This window comes from Lampris incognitus, chromosome 11 (genome assembly GCF_029633865.1).
Source record: "Lampris incognitus isolate fLamInc1 chromosome 11, fLamInc1.hap2, whole genome shotgun sequence".
In the NCBI taxonomy this organism is placed as follows: Eukaryota; Metazoa; Chordata; class Actinopteri; order Lampriformes; family Lampridae; genus Lampris; species Lampris incognitus.
In genome coordinates this window covers 37,861,635-37,882,492 of record NC_079221.1, presented here as the reverse complement: position 1 = coordinate 37,882,492, position 20,858 = coordinate 37,861,635, and the positions used below count along the sequence as shown (strand labels likewise).

The 20,858-nt window shown below is 43.4% G+C and overlaps 1 protein-coding gene across 1 annotated transcript in view; it reads left to right on the top strand.

Moving 5' to 3' along the window:
* Nucleotides 1–20,858, top strand: part of thsd7ba (thrombospondin, type I, domain containing 7Ba) — a 203,770-nt gene that overhangs the window by 110,059 nt on the left and 72,853 nt on the right. The window contains exons 10-12 of the mRNA XM_056289693.1: nt 7,364–7,496; nt 8,553–8,656; nt 17,121–17,312. Coding sequence (XP_056145668.1) covers nt 7,364–7,496; nt 8,553–8,656; nt 17,121–17,312 — 429 coding nt within the window. The remainder of the gene's footprint in view (nt 1–7,363; nt 7,497–8,552; nt 8,657–17,120; nt 17,313–20,858) is intronic.

Genomic DNA, 20,858 nt, shown 5'->3' with positions numbered 1-20,858 from the left:
AAGCTATAAGTCATTGTAAGATTCATCATAACCATGTATACGCCCTCACAATACCTCATAGCCACCTTTATGATACATTGTCAATTTAAAACGGATTTATGCATTTAAAATATGTCATCATTAGCCTGTTTATCTGTCAAATGTCATAATGCATCATACCCAACTTGTTTTGCTAAAGTTTTGTAGAGATGCATAATGAGACTTCAGTGCTATTTCAGTCTTCAGCCATAGCCGTTAGTCATTGTAATACACATTATAGGAAAGTATGGGCATTATAGATGCAATAGATGCTTATAGGGCGTTATAGATGCTTATAGGGAGTTATAGATGCAAGCTTCAAGAAACTGTTACTGTGTATTCTTAACATGATATCAGTATTAGATTTTTTAAATATCATGGTTATCGTCAATACGGGTACATCGAGACACCCCTAATGGACTGCATTTTATATAAAGTGCTTTTCTAGTCTACAGACCACTCAGAGTTTCATCTAATAATAATAATTATTATTATATATATGTATATATAGCATTTTTTCCCCAAAACCGTCAATGGTGTTATAAGTGCTCAACTAAGAGGAGCGGAATATCAACACAGATACACTACCGTTCAAAAGTTTGGGATCACCCAAACAATTTTGTGTTTTCCATGAAAAGTCACACTTATTCACCACCATATGTTGTGAAATGAATAGAAAATAGAGTCAAGACATTGACAAGGTTAGAAATAATGATTTGTATTTGAAATAAGATTTTTTTTACATCAAACTTTGCTTTCGTCAAAGAATCCTCCATTTGCAGCAATTACAGCATTGCAGACCTTTGGCATTCTAGCTGTTAATTTGTTGAGGTAATCTGGAGAAATTGCACCCCACGCTTCCAGAAGCAGCTCCCACAAGTTGGATTGGTTGGATGGGCACTTCTTTGAGCAGATTGAGTTTCTGGAGCATCACATTTGTGGGGTCAATTAAACGCTCAAAATGGCCAGAAAAAGAGAACTTTCATCTGAAACTCGACAGTCTATTCTTGTTCTTAGAAATGAAGGCTATTCCATGCGAGAAATTGCTAAGAAATTGAAGATTTCCTACACCGGTGTGTACTACTCCCTTAAGAGGACAGCACAAACAGGCTCTAACCAGAGTAGAAAAAGAAGTGGGAGGCCGCGTTGCACAACTGAGCAAGAAGATAAGTACATTAGAGTCTCTAGTTTGAGAAACAGACGCCTCACAGGTCCCCAACTGGCATCTTCATTAAATAGTACCCGCAAAACACCAGTGTCAACATCTACAGTGAAGAGGCGGCTGCGGGATTCTGGGCTTCAGGGCAGAGTGGCAAAGAAAAAGCCATATCTGAGACTGACCAATAAAAGAAAAAGATTAAGATGGGCAAAAGAACACAGACATTGGACAGAGGAAGACTGGAAAAAAGTGTTGTGGACGGATGAATCTAAGTTTGAGGTGTTTGGATCACAAAGAAGAACGTTTGTGAGACGCAGAACAAATGAAAAGATGCTGGAAGAATGCCTGACGCCATCTGTTAAGCATGGTGGAGGTAATGTGATGGTCTGGGGTTGCTTTGGTGCTGGTAAGGTGGGAGATTTGTACAGGGTAAAAGGGATTCTGAATAAGGAAGGCTATCACTCCATTTTGCAACGCCATGCCATACCCAGTGGACAGCGCTTGATTGGAGCCAATTTCATCCCTACAACAGGACAATGACCCTAAACACACCTCCAAATTGTGCAAGAACTATTTAGAGCAGAAGCAGGCAGCTGGTATTCTATCGGTAATGGAGTGGCCAGCGCAGTCACCAGATCTGAACCCCATTGAGCTGTTGTGGGAGCAGCTTGACCGTATGGTACGCAAGAAGTGCCCATCCAACCAATCCAACTTGTGGGAGCTGCTTCTGGAAGCGTGGGGTGCAATTTCTCCAGATTACCTCAACAAATTAACAGCTAGAATGCCAAAGGTCTGCAATGCTGTAATTGCTGCAAATGGAGGATTCTTTGACGAAAGCAAAGTTTGATGTAAAAAAAATCTTATTTCAAATACAAATCATTATTTCTAACCTTGTCAATGTCTTGACTCTATTTTCTATTCATTTCACAACATATGGTGGTGAATAAGTGTGACTTTTCATGGAAAACACAAAATTGTTTGGGTGATCCCAAACTTTTGAACGGTAGTGTACATGAAAAAAAAAGTTTTAATGCATAGCAGACGCGCAAAACAGGCCTGTACTGCTATGCATTAAAGACTTTTTTCCCTGTATCTGTGTTGATATATACACACACACACACACACACACACACACACACACACACACACACACACACACACACACACACACACACACACACACACAAACACACACACACACACACACACACACACACACACACACACACACACACACACACACCGATCAGCCAAAACATTAAATCCACTGACAGGTAAGTGAATAACATTTATTATCTTGTTACAATGGCACCTGTCAAGGGGTGGGATATACTATTAGGCAGCAAGTGAACAGTCAGTTCTTGAAGTTGATGTGTTGGAAGCAGGAAAAATGGGCAAGTGGAAGAATGTGAGTGACTTTGACAAGGGCCAAATTGTGATGGCTAGACGAATGAGTCAGAGCATGTCTGAAATGGCAGGTCTTGTGGGATGTTCCCAGTATGCAGTGGTCAGTACCTACCAAAAGTGGTCGAAGGAAGGACAACCGCTGAACCGGTGACAGGGTTATGGGCAGCCAAGGCTCACTGATGCATGTGGGGAGCGAAGGCTAGCCCATCTGGTCCTATCCCACAGAAGAGCTACTGTAGCTCAAATTGCAGAAAAAGTTAATGTTGGTTATGATATACATGTGTCAGAACGCACAATGCATTGCAGCTTGCTGCATATGGGGCATTGTCGCTGCCTATTGATCAGAGTGCCCACGCTGACCCCTGTCCACCGCCGAAAGCGTCTACAATGGGCACATGAGCATCAGAACTGGACCATGGAGCAATGGAAGAAGGTGGCCTCGTCTGATGAATCACATTTTCTTTCACATCATAGATGGTCGGGTGCGCTTGCATTTTTTACCTGGGGAAGAGATGGCACCAGGATGCTCTGTGGGGAGAAGGCTAGCGGGTGGAGGCAGTGTGATGCTCTGGGCAATTTTCTGCTGGGAAGCGCTGGGACCTGGCATTCATGTGGATGTTACTTTGACACGTTCCACCTACCTAAACATTATTGCAGACCAGGTACACCTCTTCATGGCAATGGTATTCCCTGATGGCCGTGGCCTCTTTCAGTGGGGTAACGTGCCCTGCCACACTGCAAAAATTATTCAGGAATGGTTTGAGGAACGTGACAGAGTTCAAGGTGTTGCCTTGGCCTCCAAATTCCCAGGATTTCAATTCAATCGAGCATCTGTGGGATGTGCTGGAAAAACAAGTACGATCCAACTTACAGGACTTAAAGGATCTGCTGCTTACGTCTTGGTGCCAGATACCAGAGGACACCTTCAGAGGTCTTGTGGAGTCCTTGATTCGATGGGTCAGAGCTGTTTTGGCTGCATGAGGAGGACCTGCACAATATTAGGCAGGTGGTTTTAATGTTTTGTCTGGTCAGTGTATATATACGTGTGTGTGTGTGTGTGTGTGTGTGTGTGTGTGTATACAGACTGGTGACAAATTAAAGGTAAAACCTGAATACTTGACCTCTACAGTGAGGGGTCCGGGGGTTCTGTTATACAGTGGGGGTCACTGCAAATCAATACATTATTCTGAGTGATCACCTTTATCCTATGACGAGACATCTCTATCCTGATGTGAGTGGTCTCTTCCAGGATGACAATGCCCTCAACCACAGGGCATGAGGGGTCATTGAATGGTTAGATGAGTATGAAAATGATGCAAATCAAATGCTATGGCCTTCAGTCACCAGATTTCAACCCAGCTGAACCTCTTTGGGAGATTTCTGACGAAAGTTTTGGACAGCACTCTCCACCACCATCATCAAAACACCAAATGAGGGAATATATTTTGGAAGAATGATGTTCCATCCCTCCAGTAGAGTTAAGAGACTTGTAGAATCTATGACAAGGAGAATTTAAGCTGTCATAGAGGCCCATGGTGGCCCGACACCTTACTAAGACACTTTGGGTTCTAGTTTCTGGACGGCGCAAGGACTAACGCAGACATAGTGACAATTTTGTTTGGCTCAAGGTGGTTCTTCTGTCGCCTGGGAGCGTTTGCTAATTTCTGGGCTCACCATGGCATCACTTGCAGCGAAATGGGCGTGGGGGCACAGTAGAGGGTGTGTCAGTCAAAATTAGTTGGCGCAGTGCTAGTTCGGTGTAAAATAAAACCAGATATTATGCCCGCGTCTCCACCTGGTCAGACCACGTCTTAGCGCAGATGCAGGCATTGTGTGGTAGTTTCTGGGCTTTCGGCGACGGTGCACTAAACATAGACTGATCCAAAATCATACATGCCACTTTTGTGTATGTTATGCTGGCCTATTTCATGTATAATTTTACTAGTGATTACTATCCTAAACCTTTTTAATCACAAAACAAAATATCTACACGTGTGTTATTGTCTTCCAACATAAAACAATGTGCGTCATGACGCATGGAAAACAACATGGTGACAGGGATTTTAATATTTCAACTAACGTCATTCAACGTGAAAGTACAAACTGATTGCCTAGGCAAATTGATCCGTGATCACAACTATTTAAGGTCTCCTGCTGTGTTCACAGAATGTACAGGAAAGAGAGAAAGAGGCTGGTGAGAACGAAGACACGTTAAACGGTAGCCTGTCAAGTGATCATGTTTGCGTGTTGTCTTGTATCACATTGCAATTGGTGTTAATGACTGTTGTATGTACACCTATCGACTGTGCACCTCCCGGACAAGGACATCAGTTTCCTCCTGGATGAAGCTTTTCTGCCTTAGACACTAACGTCGCTGCCTGATCTAAGTCAACCGTGCGCATGCTCGACTCACATCTATCTACGTTTGACTTGGATTGGTCACGACATGATCAAAAGTTATTAAAGAATTTTGATATTCCAAAAAATGTGAGTTATAATGGAACAACTTCCTCTACGTTGCAGTCTAAACAGGAGGTGTTGCATATTCTTGTCGTTACCTGGTCTGAGTCAATGTAGATGTGAGTCGTGCAAGCGTAAACGGTTTACCCAGCTTTATTATATTACTAGAAGAACCCCGCTACAATGTAGCGGTTTGGTTATCCACCCGTCTAAATCTCCCTCCTCCTCTTCATCCTGCCAGCTAACCGCCTTTCCCCTGCCCCTAAACCCCCCCCACTCCAACTCCCTCCCCCCAAATGCTCAGTCATCTGAAATGCCGAGAAAAGTGGTTTACCCCCCCTCACTCCAACTCCCTCCCCCCAAATGCTCAGTCATCTGAAATGCCGAGAAAAGTGGTTTTTAGCCATTTATAGAAAATGCATATTTTGCATAATTTTGCATAATTATTATAATTATTTTAATTTTCTGCTATTTTTCTGGTCCTCTCTGGAACAATACCTACCACCTCCAAAAAAATTTGGATCATAAGTGCATTTTTGCAAAAATGCATATTTTGCATAATGCCAAAACATTTCCAAGTCCCAGAAAAACATTTTTATATAGGTGAAAAAATCAAAGATGCCCAGAATCATCTGAAATGCCGAGAAAAGTGATTTTTAGCCATTTTTAGAAATATGCATATTTTGCATATTTATGCATAATTTTAATTTTCCGTTTTTCCCTTACTCTCTGAGACAATACCTACCACCTCCAAAAAGAATTAGGATCATAAGTGCTTTAGTTTTCGGTCCCGCTATCTACACTAACTAACTAACTAACTAACACACACACACACTAACACCACACACACACACACACATTACGAAAATATGGGAGTTGATGAAAATAAAGACAGGGTTACGGTCAGACCCAAACGATCACATAGCAAACCTTTTCTTTCTGGAAAGTGCAAGTTCATATTAGACTTGGCTTTATTCGTGTAAGGATCCGCCTAGGAGCTGCACATCCACAGACTGACAGGCAAAATGTTTTTATTAGGTAGATTTTTTTTTTAGCGTGATCACTGCATATAAACAACCTTTTTCCCCCATATTTCCTGTTCAATCGACTTGGATGCTGCGCAAAAGTCTTAGTAATGGCAGACTGTGTGTGTGTATCTTTCTGCTGCTAATCTTCCATACTACTGAGCCTGTCTGCATGATGATCTTTGTGCATTTATGACTGTATGATCAAGGACCTCTCGTGGTTGTGGTGATCCAAAACCTTTGAAAAACCTGTTTTACACTGCAACAGAGTACTAGCTCCTCAGCTGGTTTTTCACCTAAATCCAAGCACCGGCGAAGGGGAGATACATCTGCACTCTTGAGTGCACTCTTCTAGTCAAATTTGAGCCAAGATTTCAGTGGTTTAAATAGTTATTCTAAGACTCAAAGGAGTGATTTTGTTGGGGGAGGGGTGGGGGGGTTGCATTGTTGAAATAGTAAAGAAAAAATGCATATATCTATGAATATGCATTTATTTTAAACCCTGTAATCCTATTGCAAGGTATTATATGTAGAGTGCTCAACAGATGTGATTTACGAGTCCAAACCGCAAGGGCACTGTCTGAAGTGAAAGAAACAATTGCTATAATAATATGCTCTCTGGTGGTGGACTGAGTCGCCAATGTATTGTATGATTACATTATAAATGGTAATTGTCACTTATGTTAAGCTGACTCATTGAGACAAATATTAATGTATATCCTTGGTTTGACCAATATGTGTAGCGTAGACATGTCGGAAATCAGAAGTACGCAGTTGTTTTAAAAGAATTCGGCTGGCATCTTGACTGTAAATATCCTTCAGTCCATTGGGTCGACTGATGATGTGATCACTTACTTAATTGCCCCATTTTCAATGTCTAGTAATTAGTGCTGTGTAATGAGGCTTGTAGCCTGAGCCAAATTAAGCCATTATAGTTTGATGTGTGTCTAAAAACAGGCGGCAGGGAAGTGGAGGACATCATAGCTGCAAGGGCCAGTCAGCTGAGATTGCATCCGTATTTTGGGACCTTTACTGCTTGTTTGCGCCCTCTGGTTTTTCAATTACCTGTGTAGATTTTATACAAATGTTGTGTCCCTAGTCACTTGATGGCCCAGGTCCCATATATGGCCATTTTAGAGACGGCAAGTTTTGATCACTATTTTGGCCTCGCCAATTTTCTCTGTCATTTCTCTCATTGTGCCTCATAACAAACATTTAACTGAATTTGCTTGGGAACACAAAAAGAGTCCCTCTTGCAAGATCCTGCCTTTGATTATCGTTTCCTGTTCAACAGCGAATGCAACGGTGGCCACGCAGTCTCGATACAGGACGGTCATTCAGAGGTCCGCCAATGGAGGGCAAGAGTGTCCAGACACACTGTTTGAAGAGAGGGAATGTGAACCACTTCCTGTGTGTCCAGTCTACAGGTGAGAACACACAAACACACACACACACACACACACACACACACACACACACACACACACACACACACACACAAAACTCACTGCATCAGTAAGAGGTTTTTCTTATAACTCCAGTCAATAAGTCCCCTTTATTTGCCAAGTCTATATGGTCAATCCCTCCATCCATCCATTACCCAAACCGCTGATCCTGCTCTCAGGGTCACGGAAATGCTGGAGCCTATCTCAGCAGTCAGGCAGCAGGCGGGGAGACACCCTGGACAGGCCGCCAGGCCATCAAAGGGCCTGAGCTTTATATATATATATATATCTCCAGACAGTTGAGTAGAATTGTTTGCTCAGTGCAATTCACTCATGTGAGTGTGGCAGAAATACGCTGTAGGAATCGTTAAGGAGATTCGTCCATCACCCATACCCCCCCCAAAAAGCACCCCCCAACTTCAATCAATGTTAAAATAAAATATTATTAATCAATGTTCGGTCATTGTTAAAATAATAATAATAATAATGATAATAATAATAATAATAATAATAATAATGGGGAATTCAGTGTATCTGGAAAATATTTTAAAATACAAAATCTGGAACTCATAACTAGGGGTTGGAGATAAGCACATCTGAGTTTAAATAAAGAGTTGCAGTTTTGTACTATACCACTCTTTTAAAAAAAGTGGTTCAGACAACTAACAGGTAATAAATAGTAAAGCACCGTGGCAACTGCATGAGATATGAAAATGCCATGTACGGGATATATGTATTACTGTGTTTCTGCACAGATTTGTGTGTAGATGTAAATATTTGTTAATTACCGATATTTCCATCTTTATGCTGTAGTTTTTGTTTTTTTGTTTTTTACTCCATATATCATGTTGGCTTTGCTATAACATAGTAACTACATGAACATTTCTATGCATTGTGCTGAACACGTGTCGGAGCTCTGCACATTAAAATGCCGCTGACATTTACAGCACCACATGCATGGTAGCATAATGTGCCACTGGGTGTGAGTCATTGTGATTCACTATTCTCCCTCATTCGCTGACTATATGTTGTATATAGGTGGAAGACACACAAGTGGCACACTTGTACACTGGTTCCAGATTCTGTTCGACAAGGGATGGCCGGACCTGCGGACCTTTGTGGAGATGGTCTAGAGACAAGAGGCAAGTGTGTTCTTTTTTGTCTTTTCTTTTCTGCCCTGTTTTATCATTCCGCCTATCTTGCATTCTTTACCTCTGCTGTACTTTATCATTAATGTAGGCTGTGTCTTCAGCATATGTGTGGTTTTCATTTGATGAGACTTAATAGGCCTTTCAGAGCAGCTCCAGTAACAGGGAGGAATGACGGCGACATAAAGAACAGCCAATTTTTCAAGAGATGTGGCCAATTGAACCTGTCGGTCCGTTGTTTGACGATCTCATCACAGCGCTGGGCTCTTTTTTTAATGAATTCACAGCATCAAGTGGCAGTCGCGCTCCTTGGCAGCAGCCCGAATGAATATTCGACCACTTACACACAAAATGCATGCGTGCACACATGCGTGCGCACACACACACACTCACTCACACACATGCAAGTATACAGAACACACACACACACTCATGCAAGTGCACAGAAGACACACACACACACACACACACTTTCGCCCTCTCTCTTTCAGTGAGTGAAGGAGTAAGGGAGGCAGCAGGGGGAGAAAAAACTACAAGATATGGCAAGACTGAGAAATTGGAAAGACATGAAATTAGAAAATATCCCCCCAACGTGAATACCAAACATCAAGCTCATCAGCACTCCGAACATTTGAAAACTCTATGACCCACAGCGCAGTGTCCCATTAACGTAGAGTCATTGTGACCATGAAAATGAATTTCCTTGTTCATTGTGTCTTCAGATTGTGGTGTCAATTAAATTCGGTGTCAGAAATAGACGTTCCTTTGTCGCCAGCTGGGCGTGTGCTGGACTTGCAGTGTCTTTGTCTCCAAAATGTGCAGATTCGACTTTACTGTCCGAGACAAAGATTTCCATTTCTTTGGGTGAACTGTGGAAGTGGCTGCTGCTGCCTCAAAGCGCTGGTGTTAATTGGATCATTTCCGACTCGTTTGGGGGAGAGCAAATGTCCTTATAAATCCCAGAAACTGCTGTTGTATCTAATTTACTGCGACTATTTGAGCGACATTTTTTTGGTTGCTTCATGTGCCACCTTCAGAACTTGCTAGTATTTCTGCTCTCGCTGCAGTACACGTCCCGTCACGATTGCCTGATTATGAGAGAAATTTATCAAGTGAATTTGTTTGACTTTTCTGCGAGGACTGGGGGATGTCCGTAGTGCTTTCAGGCTTCGAACACCCCTCGTTGACCTTTACAGCTCCGTGTTTGAATATGACAGGAAAGTGCCACGTAAAACACCTGTGACATTTCAAAATCTCAAGTACGAGTTTGGAAATATGAGTAAATGCTTGAATGTTAGTCATTAAAAATAATGAGTGGAAAAACTTTTTAAATGTGTGGTGGGCAGCGGGCGTCCGGGTAGCGTAGCAGTCTATTCCGTTGCCTACCAACACGGGGATCGCCAGATCGAATCCCCCCGTGTTACTTCCGGCTTGGTCGGGTGTCCCTACAGACACAATTGGCTGCGTTTGCGGGTGGGAAGCCGGATGTGGGTATGTGTCTTGGTCGCTGTACTAGCGCCTCCTCTGGTCGGTCAGGGTGCCTATTTGGGGGGGAGGGGGAACTGGGGGGGTAGCATGATCTTCCCACGTGCTACGTCCCCCTGGTGAAGCTCCTCACTGTCAAGTGAAAAGCAAGCGGCTGGCGACTCCACATGTATCGGAGGAGGCATGTACGGTAACCGGATCGACAGAGGGGGTGGAGCAACGACCTGGACGGCTCGGAAGAGTGGGGTAGTTGGGCAAGTACAATTGGGGAGAAAAAGGGGGCGGGGGCTTTGTGTAAGTTCACTTACACCTATGTAGTATTTTACATGGGTAGAACCAACACAACTGAAAAACATAATGAATTGGTATGAAATGTATTATAGGCCAACAAATTTTGAAATTAGACCCAAAAAGAAAATCTTCAAGAGAAAACAGACACAATTCTAATTGTTTATTTTAAGATATATTTACTAGTCCAATTATGGGGAATGCAAAAATATTAAATGTAACCCATTCAGGACATATTGTTAGGTTGCAAAAGAGTGCAGCAAGCCTTGCACATTGTACAGTATAAGCTGTGTGCTGGCGTGTGTACTCCATACATCCTCTCAGCTTTTACTTGAGCATTGTTTTGCAGGGGTGGATGCTGAGGTGCAACACCAGTTACAAGTAATTTTTTTTTTAAAAAGACTGAAGCCTGAGATGCAAATGAGCGAGCCAGAGAGTATGGCTGTGCAAACAGACTTGCTTCATCAGCATATGGCTGAATAAATAGGGTGAGATGGTAATCTCTAAATTGCACCCAGCGAACCAGGGAGAGCGGTACCTAGGCAGGATGCGAGGAGACAGAAAGTGACGGTCTCCCAAACATCACGTCATTGCACATAAGGTACATGTAGACACTGAAGTTATGACACAAATTGTATTTAAGACCGTTAACTACCTTCTTAATAACGGATCATCAATCGCTCAACTGGGCTACATCCTCTGTCCTGTTTTAATGTCAGCTTTGAATTTGGAGTTTAAAATATTAACTGTGCATGGTTTATGTCCAGTTATATAAAAGCATGGCTCTGAATTTAGAATGGTTAAATATAAGCAAATATAGTAAGAGGGCATTTTCATATTCAACACCAACAGTCTGCAAACTGTCTCCCTTTGTAATCTGTAGAATTGGCATAGAAAGCAATCGAGAACAGCTTGTCATCGGTTTGGTCGGGCGTCCCTACCCGGATGTGGGTATGTGTCCTGGTCGCTGCACTAGCGCCTCCTTTGGTCGGGGAACTGGGGGGAATAGCGTGATCCTCCTACATGCTACGTCCCCCTGGTGAAACTCCTCACTGTCAGGTGAAAAGAAGCGGCTGGCGACTCCATGTGTATCGGAGGAGGCATGTGGTAGTCCGCAGCCCTCCCCGGATTGGCGGAGGGGGTGGAGCCGCGACCAGGACGGTTCTGAAGAGTGGGGTAATTGGCCAGGTACAATTGGGGAGAAAAAGGAGGTAAAATCCAACAACAACAAAAAAAGAAAAAAAGAACAGCTTGTAATTTTTTGAGGAATTAACAATGTTGTCAGAACATATATTTTAATATATCAAATTACTCGGCTGGGTCTGTTCATCATAAAATTCACAGGCTCATAGGTGAGTACAAGGCAAGCCGTAATGTTCTAGTGTTCACAAAGTCGATATGTCCTTGGCCTGATTAAAACCTGGGGCTCTTTTCTGCGTATCTCTCTTATGTGACACACAAGGCCACGAGGTGGGAGTATATGTGAAAGTGTGACTAGAAGGCGAGCGTGAGATCAGGCCGACTGTATGTCTGTACGTTAGCCCGTCATACTCAGGGTCACAAATACGATGCCATTCTTGTACAACAGTCGAGGGGATGAACCCTCTCCCGGCCTTAAACAAGCTTCTTCATGAAAAGGAATAGAACTGTAACTGCATGATTATGCAGCTTTTTGATTATGGCGTCAGTGCTGAAGATAATGGATTTTGCACTAATTGGAGCATCCCATGTTTGAAGCGAGCTGACCATAGACTGTATAAAAAAGATGGGCATTGTGCCTGTGATGCCACCCGTTGGTTTCTGCAGGGGCATTTAGAAGCCTAAAATTCGGCTTTATGTTCGCCGCCATCTTGTCAATTATTGGAGCCAGAGAATCCAGATTTGGGCAATGAGGTGGGGCGTGGCTGACACGTGGGTTGCAGATAGGCTGACAGACCTGTCAATCAAGACAGACATGCCTCAACATGCCACTTATTTGATCTTTAATATCTTTGTAACGAAGCAATAATTTTCAAAATGGGTACCCTCAAACTTTGCGCCAGAGTCATAATTAGTGATTGAGACCCCAACTTCTTTCAGAAAAGAATTATTGACTTTATTTTTGAAGGCAAAAGATGGGTATTCTCTCTTTGACTTACATTGAACCCAAAATTAGTGGAGTCTGCGGGAGGGAAATGCAACTTGCGGCGCTTCCCCATTGGCTTCACCTTCCGTCCCTGGCGGTTGCGGCTTGAAGCCAACCAACGGATCATTTTGATCATATCACTTAGTTGAGCTGTATACCTCACTGAACAGAATCACCTCTGTTTGACGAGTTATTTATCAGAGGATAAGTAAAAGTGATCAACAGAAACAGGATTAGAGCGATGAGAGTTAGAAACTGCTCCTTAGTAAACTCACTTCAAGGTTGGACTAACCAGTCTTCCTTGACTGTATTGGATCTGGCTTGCTAGCCAAGATATACCCGATTATCATTCAGCAGGCCTCACAGAAAGGGGCTGGTCCATGATCTGTATGACCGGACTCACTTGAAGATTGAATTTCAGTCCTCTCGGGATTTTTTTTTTTTTTGGTAGGGATCAGAGAACGTAGGTTGAAGTAATAGAAGAGACATGACATGTTGATTTTAGTTGAAACGTTATTCACAGCTGCAGTTTTTAAAGCTGTGTAACTTTATCACACCTATGACTATCAGAAGACAGTGAATCTGATTAAAATGTAATAAAAACATTGGTGGAGGCCCTTTACGCCTCGAATTGTGCAACATTAACTGAAGGAGAATTTAAGGACTCTGAGGCAGTTCTTGACTAGCTTTCTTAAAAAAAAATACGTAAGGATGGGTAAAGATGCAAGGCACTTTTAAATAGTCTGCAAATGTTGTCACCTTCCTGAGTAATTGTATAATTTAGGAGGAGCCCTGTCAGTGGCTGAGATACCTCTACAATAAGATGTTAATGATTTGGAGAGGAGATAATGTGAAAGGCCATACGAACCGACTGAGGCAAAGCGGAGCTTAAATAATTGTGCTGGAAATGGACGGCTCGCCGTTCTAAATGGGAATGTCACTGCTGTCAACACTCACACTCCAGGGCTTTGTTAAGGAGAAGAAACACCAGCAGGGAGGATGGGCGTACGGTTGGTACTGCAGGAGAGAGAGAGAGGGAGGGAGAGGGGGGGAGTGAGAGAGAGAGGGGGGGGGGAAGGGAGAGCAAGAGGGAGGGAGCGAGAGGGGGAAGAGAGAGCGAGAGAGGGGGGAAGGGAGGGAGAGTGAGAGGGAGAGGGGGAAGAGAGCGAGAGAGGGGGGAGGGAGGGGGAGAGTGTGAGAGAGGGGGAGGAACGGAGGGGGAGAGAGAGACGGGGAAGAAGGGAGCGAGCGAGGGGAAGGAGGAAGGGAGGGAGCGAGAGAGTGTTTCTGGGGATAGTTGAGGTAAAATCTAATATTCTGTTGATATGCTAGTTGCGCTTTTTCAACAAGCAAATTTACAGCAAATATGGAATTCATTATTGCACATTTAGCATAATAAGCGTTGTCTCCCCCCAGATCTGGAACTGTATTTCAGCTTGACATCATCGTGTTTAGAGCATGATGCAGTTTGATTTCATCACTGAGACAACCCTCCCAGCTGAGTGACTAACATGCTCTGAAATAAATGCAAAACACCCTTTAGGAGTTGTAGATAGGTTTTCTTCCCCTGGCATTAAATACGTTTCGTACTTGAATGCGCTTAAACACAAGCTGTTATCGACCCTCACAGTGCCTGAAAGGGTCCTCCATCCAGACCACCTCCCACACAGTCTCAGCAGACATGGAAAAACCTGCAGGTTTCTGTCAGAGGGCAAAATTTAAAAGTCAAATCGAAATCAATACAGTGTGTTGGACATGTTTGTAGATCAATGGATCCTCTAAGACGTCAAGGGGTCACTTTCCATGATAACAGTGCCCCGTTTCCCCAGAGGAGACCTTGGGTCCATGAAAGACCCAATCCGGTTTTGATTTGAGCTATTTAAACAAGCCTGCTAGACAAACAAGAAACAACGGAGGGAATTTGTCCTGCCTCGAGTGACATCTTCCTTCCCCTCCATCGCTAATATCGCACACTTTGAAATATCAATGTTAGTAATTAGGGAACTGATTACTTTTCCCACCGGGCAAGACCACAAATTATTCAAACATCCACAGCAAGTAAGACTCCCGACCTGCAGGAAACACAACACACTTCGCCCAAGACTCAGAAGAATTCAATCACTGTAACTATGTGGTATTTTAATAAAAGATGCACTTGGTAAATTGTGGCAGAGGGACCGTACCTATTAACGCTGGCCATTATGCAGTCCCTCCAGGACTTTGCGGGCTTTTTTGGGGGGATTGTTGTGGCATAAAATGCCTGATTTCATGGCAGCTTTTTGGGGAAAAAATTGCAGTGCACATATGTTTTTAGCTGTTTATTTGCAATGATATTGCGGGAGCAAGTGAAAACTTCAAAAATAGTTGCGATTTTTTTTTCATTCATTAAAAATCAAAGGGAACTTGTTCCAGTGAGAATAAAACCACACTGTTCCGAGTGTTATAAGTAACCTTACCAAAAAAGGCTCAGGGTTGCAAAAATTCGCGCAAACAGGCAAGCACCTGTGACCGCTAACCATGCGTATTGAATCTTAACTCACCTCGAGTCTTTCCACGCTTGCAGTAGATCTGGATCCAACAGCCTCTGGCATGGTGATTTGTCCTGTCTGTTGTCCATTCTCCAGGTGTGTTTTGCGGTAGAAAAGTGCTTGTCAGTCGATGACTTTCTTTTGTGTTCCACCACAACGTTTCACGTGGTGCAAGACAGTCTACCCCCGCCTTTGTGCAGGATGTCAGGGAATTGCCTTGCACGGTCTTCGGCAGTAATTGTAGTTGGTAAATGCGAGACGTTGCCCTGTGATGGCCTGGCGGCCTGTCCAGGGTGTCTCCCCGCCTGCCGCCCTACAGCTGCTGGCATAGGCTCCAGCATCCCTGCGACCCTGAGAGCAGGATAAGCGGTTTGGATAATGGATGGAAATGTGGGACGTTCCTGGCGCACATGTCTGCATCTTCACAACCAGAAACAAGGAAGTGAGTTTGGTGACGTATGGCTTAATGGTTTGCGCAGGGGATGGCTAAGATTGGTGAAACTCGCGGGAAACTATGAGGATTGGTCAGATTTGCGGTGATTGGACAAAATTGCAAAGTCAGAATTCACGGAGATTGGCTGAATCGGTCTTTCGGACTTGGGCCGTTTCCAAGGGCAACGTGACGCCGGGCGCCATCTTCCAAGGATCAGAGGCATTGTTGACGAATTAGCTAGCACTTTAGCCATTGACTAAGCCATATATTAGCGTTACATTTGCGTTTACCCTTACCTCACTGAGATGTTTAAAGACAAATACAAAGAAAAGGTGACATACAGGGACAAATTATGTCCCGATGCCAAATGTCATTATTTGACAAAATTGAATGGCCTAAATAACGTTGATCCCTACGAGCTGCCAATGAAAGAATGGAGCCACGACCCAGACAAGCTTCCTCCACTAACTTATATGGAAATGGTAAATTACCTCGTCTATGGTATTAGTGCTTACGCAATGGACCAGTTTAAATCGTTTAAATCCCTCAAAGCACACGGGCAATTTACGAATGGATGGGTTCAAGATCTCCACAGCTTCAAGCCAACAGGCTGTGACAACACCGTGATCTTCGCAAAGGTAAGCGCTAGCTTTATCTAACTGCCTACATTGACTATCATAACAGGCTATTGCCTTAACCATAAACGATTGAATCAATTATCGGTCTTGGGCCGTTTCCAAGGGCAACGTGACGCCGGGCGCCATCTTCCAAGGATCAGAGGCATTGTGACATCACGACCAAAAGACCGATGTGCGTTAATTAATTGTTAATAGCGTTAATTGTAAATCTTGGAGGCACTGGTTATGATCTACCTGTACCTCTAGCTGCTGCAGAAACTTTTCTTTCTATAAAAAGAGAGCCTTCACTTATTTGTCGTCTCTGGTTTAACGTTTAACAAGTAGCATGGGCTATAAGGTGTTTGCTAAAAGAAATAAGCCATCTGGTTTTGCTGTGTTGTCAGTATATATATATGTATATATGGTGTGTGTGTGTGTGTGTATGTGTGTGTGTATGTGCACTTCATATATATAAAGTGCACATATATATATATATATATATATATATATATATATATATATATATATATATATATATATATGTGTGTGTGTGTGTGTGTGTGTGTGTGAGTGCACATATATATAAAGTGCACATACAGTATCAGCTTGTGATGTTTGTTTTTGTTGTCTTTGATGGGATAGTGAATCTGAAATGCTGTGCATCTATTAAATGTGAAAGATGAAGGTTTTCCTGCATGTAGTGTTTGCTCACTTATCAGTCTGTTACTAATTGTCATGTTCTACAGATGTGTTGGAATTCACCCTTTCTTTTCAGACGTTATTTCATCTGATTGGAAGAAAGTTATCCCGTCCTCCGTCTGTGTGTGAGCCTGCCCGGGTGAACATAACTTGCACTGCTCTGTTCTGAATCTGTCAAGTGCCGGATCCAAATGCGAGTCGGCTGGCCGAAGATCAGAGCTCATACCCGAAGTTGGGGATTATTTAATCACGACGACACTCTCGCCCACCTCTCTGTCCTCAGGGGCCAGCTGTGTGGGGGAGGACGGGGAGCCGGCCGACATGACGGAGTGCCTGCAGTGGGCTGGCGCCTTGCCCTCTCTGAGCAGAGGGTGTCGGGTGGCCTGCAAGGACGACTGTACCCTCACCGCCTGGTCCAGGTTTTCTGAGTGCACCGGCTGCGGCAGCTCCCGAAGCCGCAAGCGCTCGCTCACAGGTGAAGTCGATACTCTAGCTCACACAACCGCAGACACACACACAGACATGAGTCTCGACGACCGTTCTATCTATCTCTTGCCGGTAGAGCAAATGGATTATCCTGTTAGGCGGAGCCTTTTCACAGAGACAATTATATGTATATCATTCGTGTATACTCAGTGGACTCTACAAAAAGTAATCGTACTCATTGGTTCCACTTTGTCCTCTGTCTCCCAACGCCCGTCAATATTGACTGTATCGTCCAGCCCATCCTGGTAACAGGTTCCAACAGAGGAGACTGAGGATACTTGAGTAAAACACACTTAGACAGAGCGTCCATGGACATGGACACCCCTTTACTTACTTTTTAACCCTAATTTTTACCCACTGTTTATTCTCAAGGCACCTTTGGTGTGTTCAGCGCAGCACTATTAAACAGAAAGCAAGCAGTGGGGGTGCATTAACGTTATCCTATCTGTTAGTGTGCAGAGTTGCAATGCTTTGACACACACAACTCCGTCTAAACCCTTGTTTTCTGGATGTGTTACTGTAACTTCCATCTGTCCCTGTAGTCGTGTGTCAGGTCTAAATAAGGCCTCTCACAGTTTGTAATCCCTTTATTTCAGTGCAGATGACAAGTCAGAATTACACGCTGTGGGTCTAAACCAGGCTGGATACTGTTTGTCTTCATGAATATTTGATCTGTTGCCGCAGGGGCTGTAGCAAACCCTGTCTCTGTCTATGAGATGTGGAGACGCTTCTAACTTGCTGCTGTTTTTGTTGTTTTGTTTGTTTTTTTTCTTATAAGGAATTTGTACTCGTGTTCGGTTGGGCTTAATGGCCATAGTTTTGTTTTTAAACACTCCCTTGCCAACTTTTATACCTGCTTAGCGGCCTCTGTCAGCCGAATCCATGGCTGCAGCTACCAGATACCGGCGTTCATTGTCTTACATGGCTAAAATACAAAACCCAACTTTTATCAGCTTTTCTGTACTGTATTGTTGGAAGTGCAACGATGTGTGTTTGGTACTGTGTCAGTCGTGACTTTGCGGGATTTTTTAAATCAAATAGAAAGGGGATATTATAGATAAGAAAGGGAAGGAACAGTCCTTGCAGATTTTAACACTCGTCACGTTCATGTGATTCAATGTCTTGGCCAGATCAAGACGTCCTGTAGGGGTGGATGATGGTGTGAGCAGGGGGGCACGGCGAGGCTTTGTAACCTAAACAGGCAGTAGTGTAAACTGAATAGAGGAGTTTAAAGTAGACAGGGCTGCAAGATGACGGCGGTAGATGATTAGCGGCATATGAATTTGTTGTGAAGTTGGGATGTTTCGAAATGTCAGACTCCATGCTGTCAGATACAGTTGGGGGGGGAGGGGGGTGATTCACATTTCAGAGTCGTTCATTGCTCTGTTGTTTTCCTCCCTCAGTCAGCCACCAGCGGTGGAGCCGATGGAGCAGATTGTCAGTGAGATTGCAGTGTGGCGGCAGTGAGTTCACACTCTATGAGAAATGTTTGCAATCAGGCCTTATTTGAAAAGCGGAAACAGATGGGACACTCGCGAGGAACGCTGTGGGAAGAAACACAACACCCAGAGTCCGTGGAGACGATGCCCATTCCCAAGAATAGCTAGACTAGAAAGAGTAGCTCTCCCCAAGTCTCTCTCTTCTCTCTCTCTCTCTCTCTCTCTCTCTGTCTTTGTGTTTATCTTTCGCTCCATCTGGCTCAGGTCACGAGATCCTGTTGCTGCTTTTACTTTACAGTATAGAAGCGAGGTGTTTACCTTAATTATGTTAATTACACGGCGATCTTGTTTATTCCCCAGAGAATATTCTGTAATTGATTACAGCCAACGCGTTCAGGCAGAAGCTGGAGGCATATTGTGTGTAGCATGCTGATGGCCCTCCTCAGTGGTAGCGGCTCTTCAATGCATCCAAGCACCTATTGTCGAAGTAATCAGTCCAGATGTGGTGCAGTACGACATTGCTGCTCCTGGATTGTGTTGTGTTCAAAAGAACGTATTGCTGGTCTGTGCAGGTGACAACAGCTTAGTCTCCAGCTGAAGTGGAGAGTCCAGATCAGTTAATTAGTCTTATGGTGTCCTTCTCCTCACCCGCTGGCTCATTACATGTGTGAGAGCCTTATCAGAAGGTTCCAGCGTGGCCTGTTGTTTTGTATGTCTCTCAGTAGTCCTCCTCAAGCTTAAACTGTTTCTGTTTGTCACACACTCTGAACACCAACATGTTTTTGACATGTGTTTTTTTCTTTTATTGTTCACAGTAGTTGAGTTTGTATTGTGCAGCACAACTTGCATTGAATTTGAACTATACAGTACAGTGGGAATTGAGCTTAAAATGTATAGTAATTGAATTATTGATTGAGAAGGGAAAGGAAAAAATAAGTGTAGACTTCCTCCTACTCCTTTTTTGTTGAGTCTGATGTGTGGATTTGTTAATCGCTTCAGATTATTGGCAATGGCTTATCTGTATGTTATATCCTGCTTATTTACATGTTTGAAATAAATCACCATCATCATCAACACCAATATGATCACATTTATTTTCCATACATTGACAAATGCATGCAGAGACAGTTCAACAGTTGTGTTGTGACCTTTTTATATTATTTTAGCAAGATTGGCGTTAGCATTAACAAGAGGTACCATGAAATCTATAGTGAATACAAAAGAATGCGCACATCATTCTGAGATGATGCCGTCTGATGATGCAAAACATGACAGCTCTCATGACAGTCAGTCATGAGCGCTGTTGAGCGGCTGGCTTGACAGATTGACAGGTGGTGTCTCGTACCAGCTTGGACACTGGCAGGGGAAGTGTCAGGAGTGACAGGAGTGCAGTCTCTTCGGTGCTTGACAGGCCAAATCATGCAATGATACTGATCAGACCTAAAAAGGAGGGCTAATCAGTGCCATTAATGGTGAAGTTCTAGTACCCAAACAACTGCCACTCAAATAGAGGTCTTCCATAGGAGAGATAGTGTTAGTTTGTGGAGTGTTTTGGGTGTTAAGCTGGTCGTACTTGTGAAACAAAGGCTATGGCTGTGTAGCCATGGCCATGGATAGTAATGGCAGCCACACTATACTGCTGAGAAACAGTAAATGAAAAACAAATGAAAGGAATAAATGTTTTACAAGAAAGGAAATGGGGATGTGAGAAATGCTTCTTCGCTCAGTGGAAGACTGTTCAGTTGTAACAGTTCAGAGCCCCCACATCTTCCTAATAACTCACAATGTCTGTTCACATGCTGCCTCAAGATGGTGTATTTGCATACTATTGAAATGTGAAAGATTTAAAATATAAAAATGCTCTTTCTTTCCTCTGCATACTCTAGATTAATCAGAGGTGTTGGTACTATTGGTATGACCTAGCAAAACAATTATCCACTATTAACCTTCAGGGGGTTCATTGGAGATCCTATGAAAGTCTATGTGTTCTATTATTTCCTTTGGCGACCTACGAAGTTACAATATTACAATTTCATTTAGCAGACGCTTTTATCCAAAGTGATGTACATCTGAGAGTTAATACAACTCAAACAAGG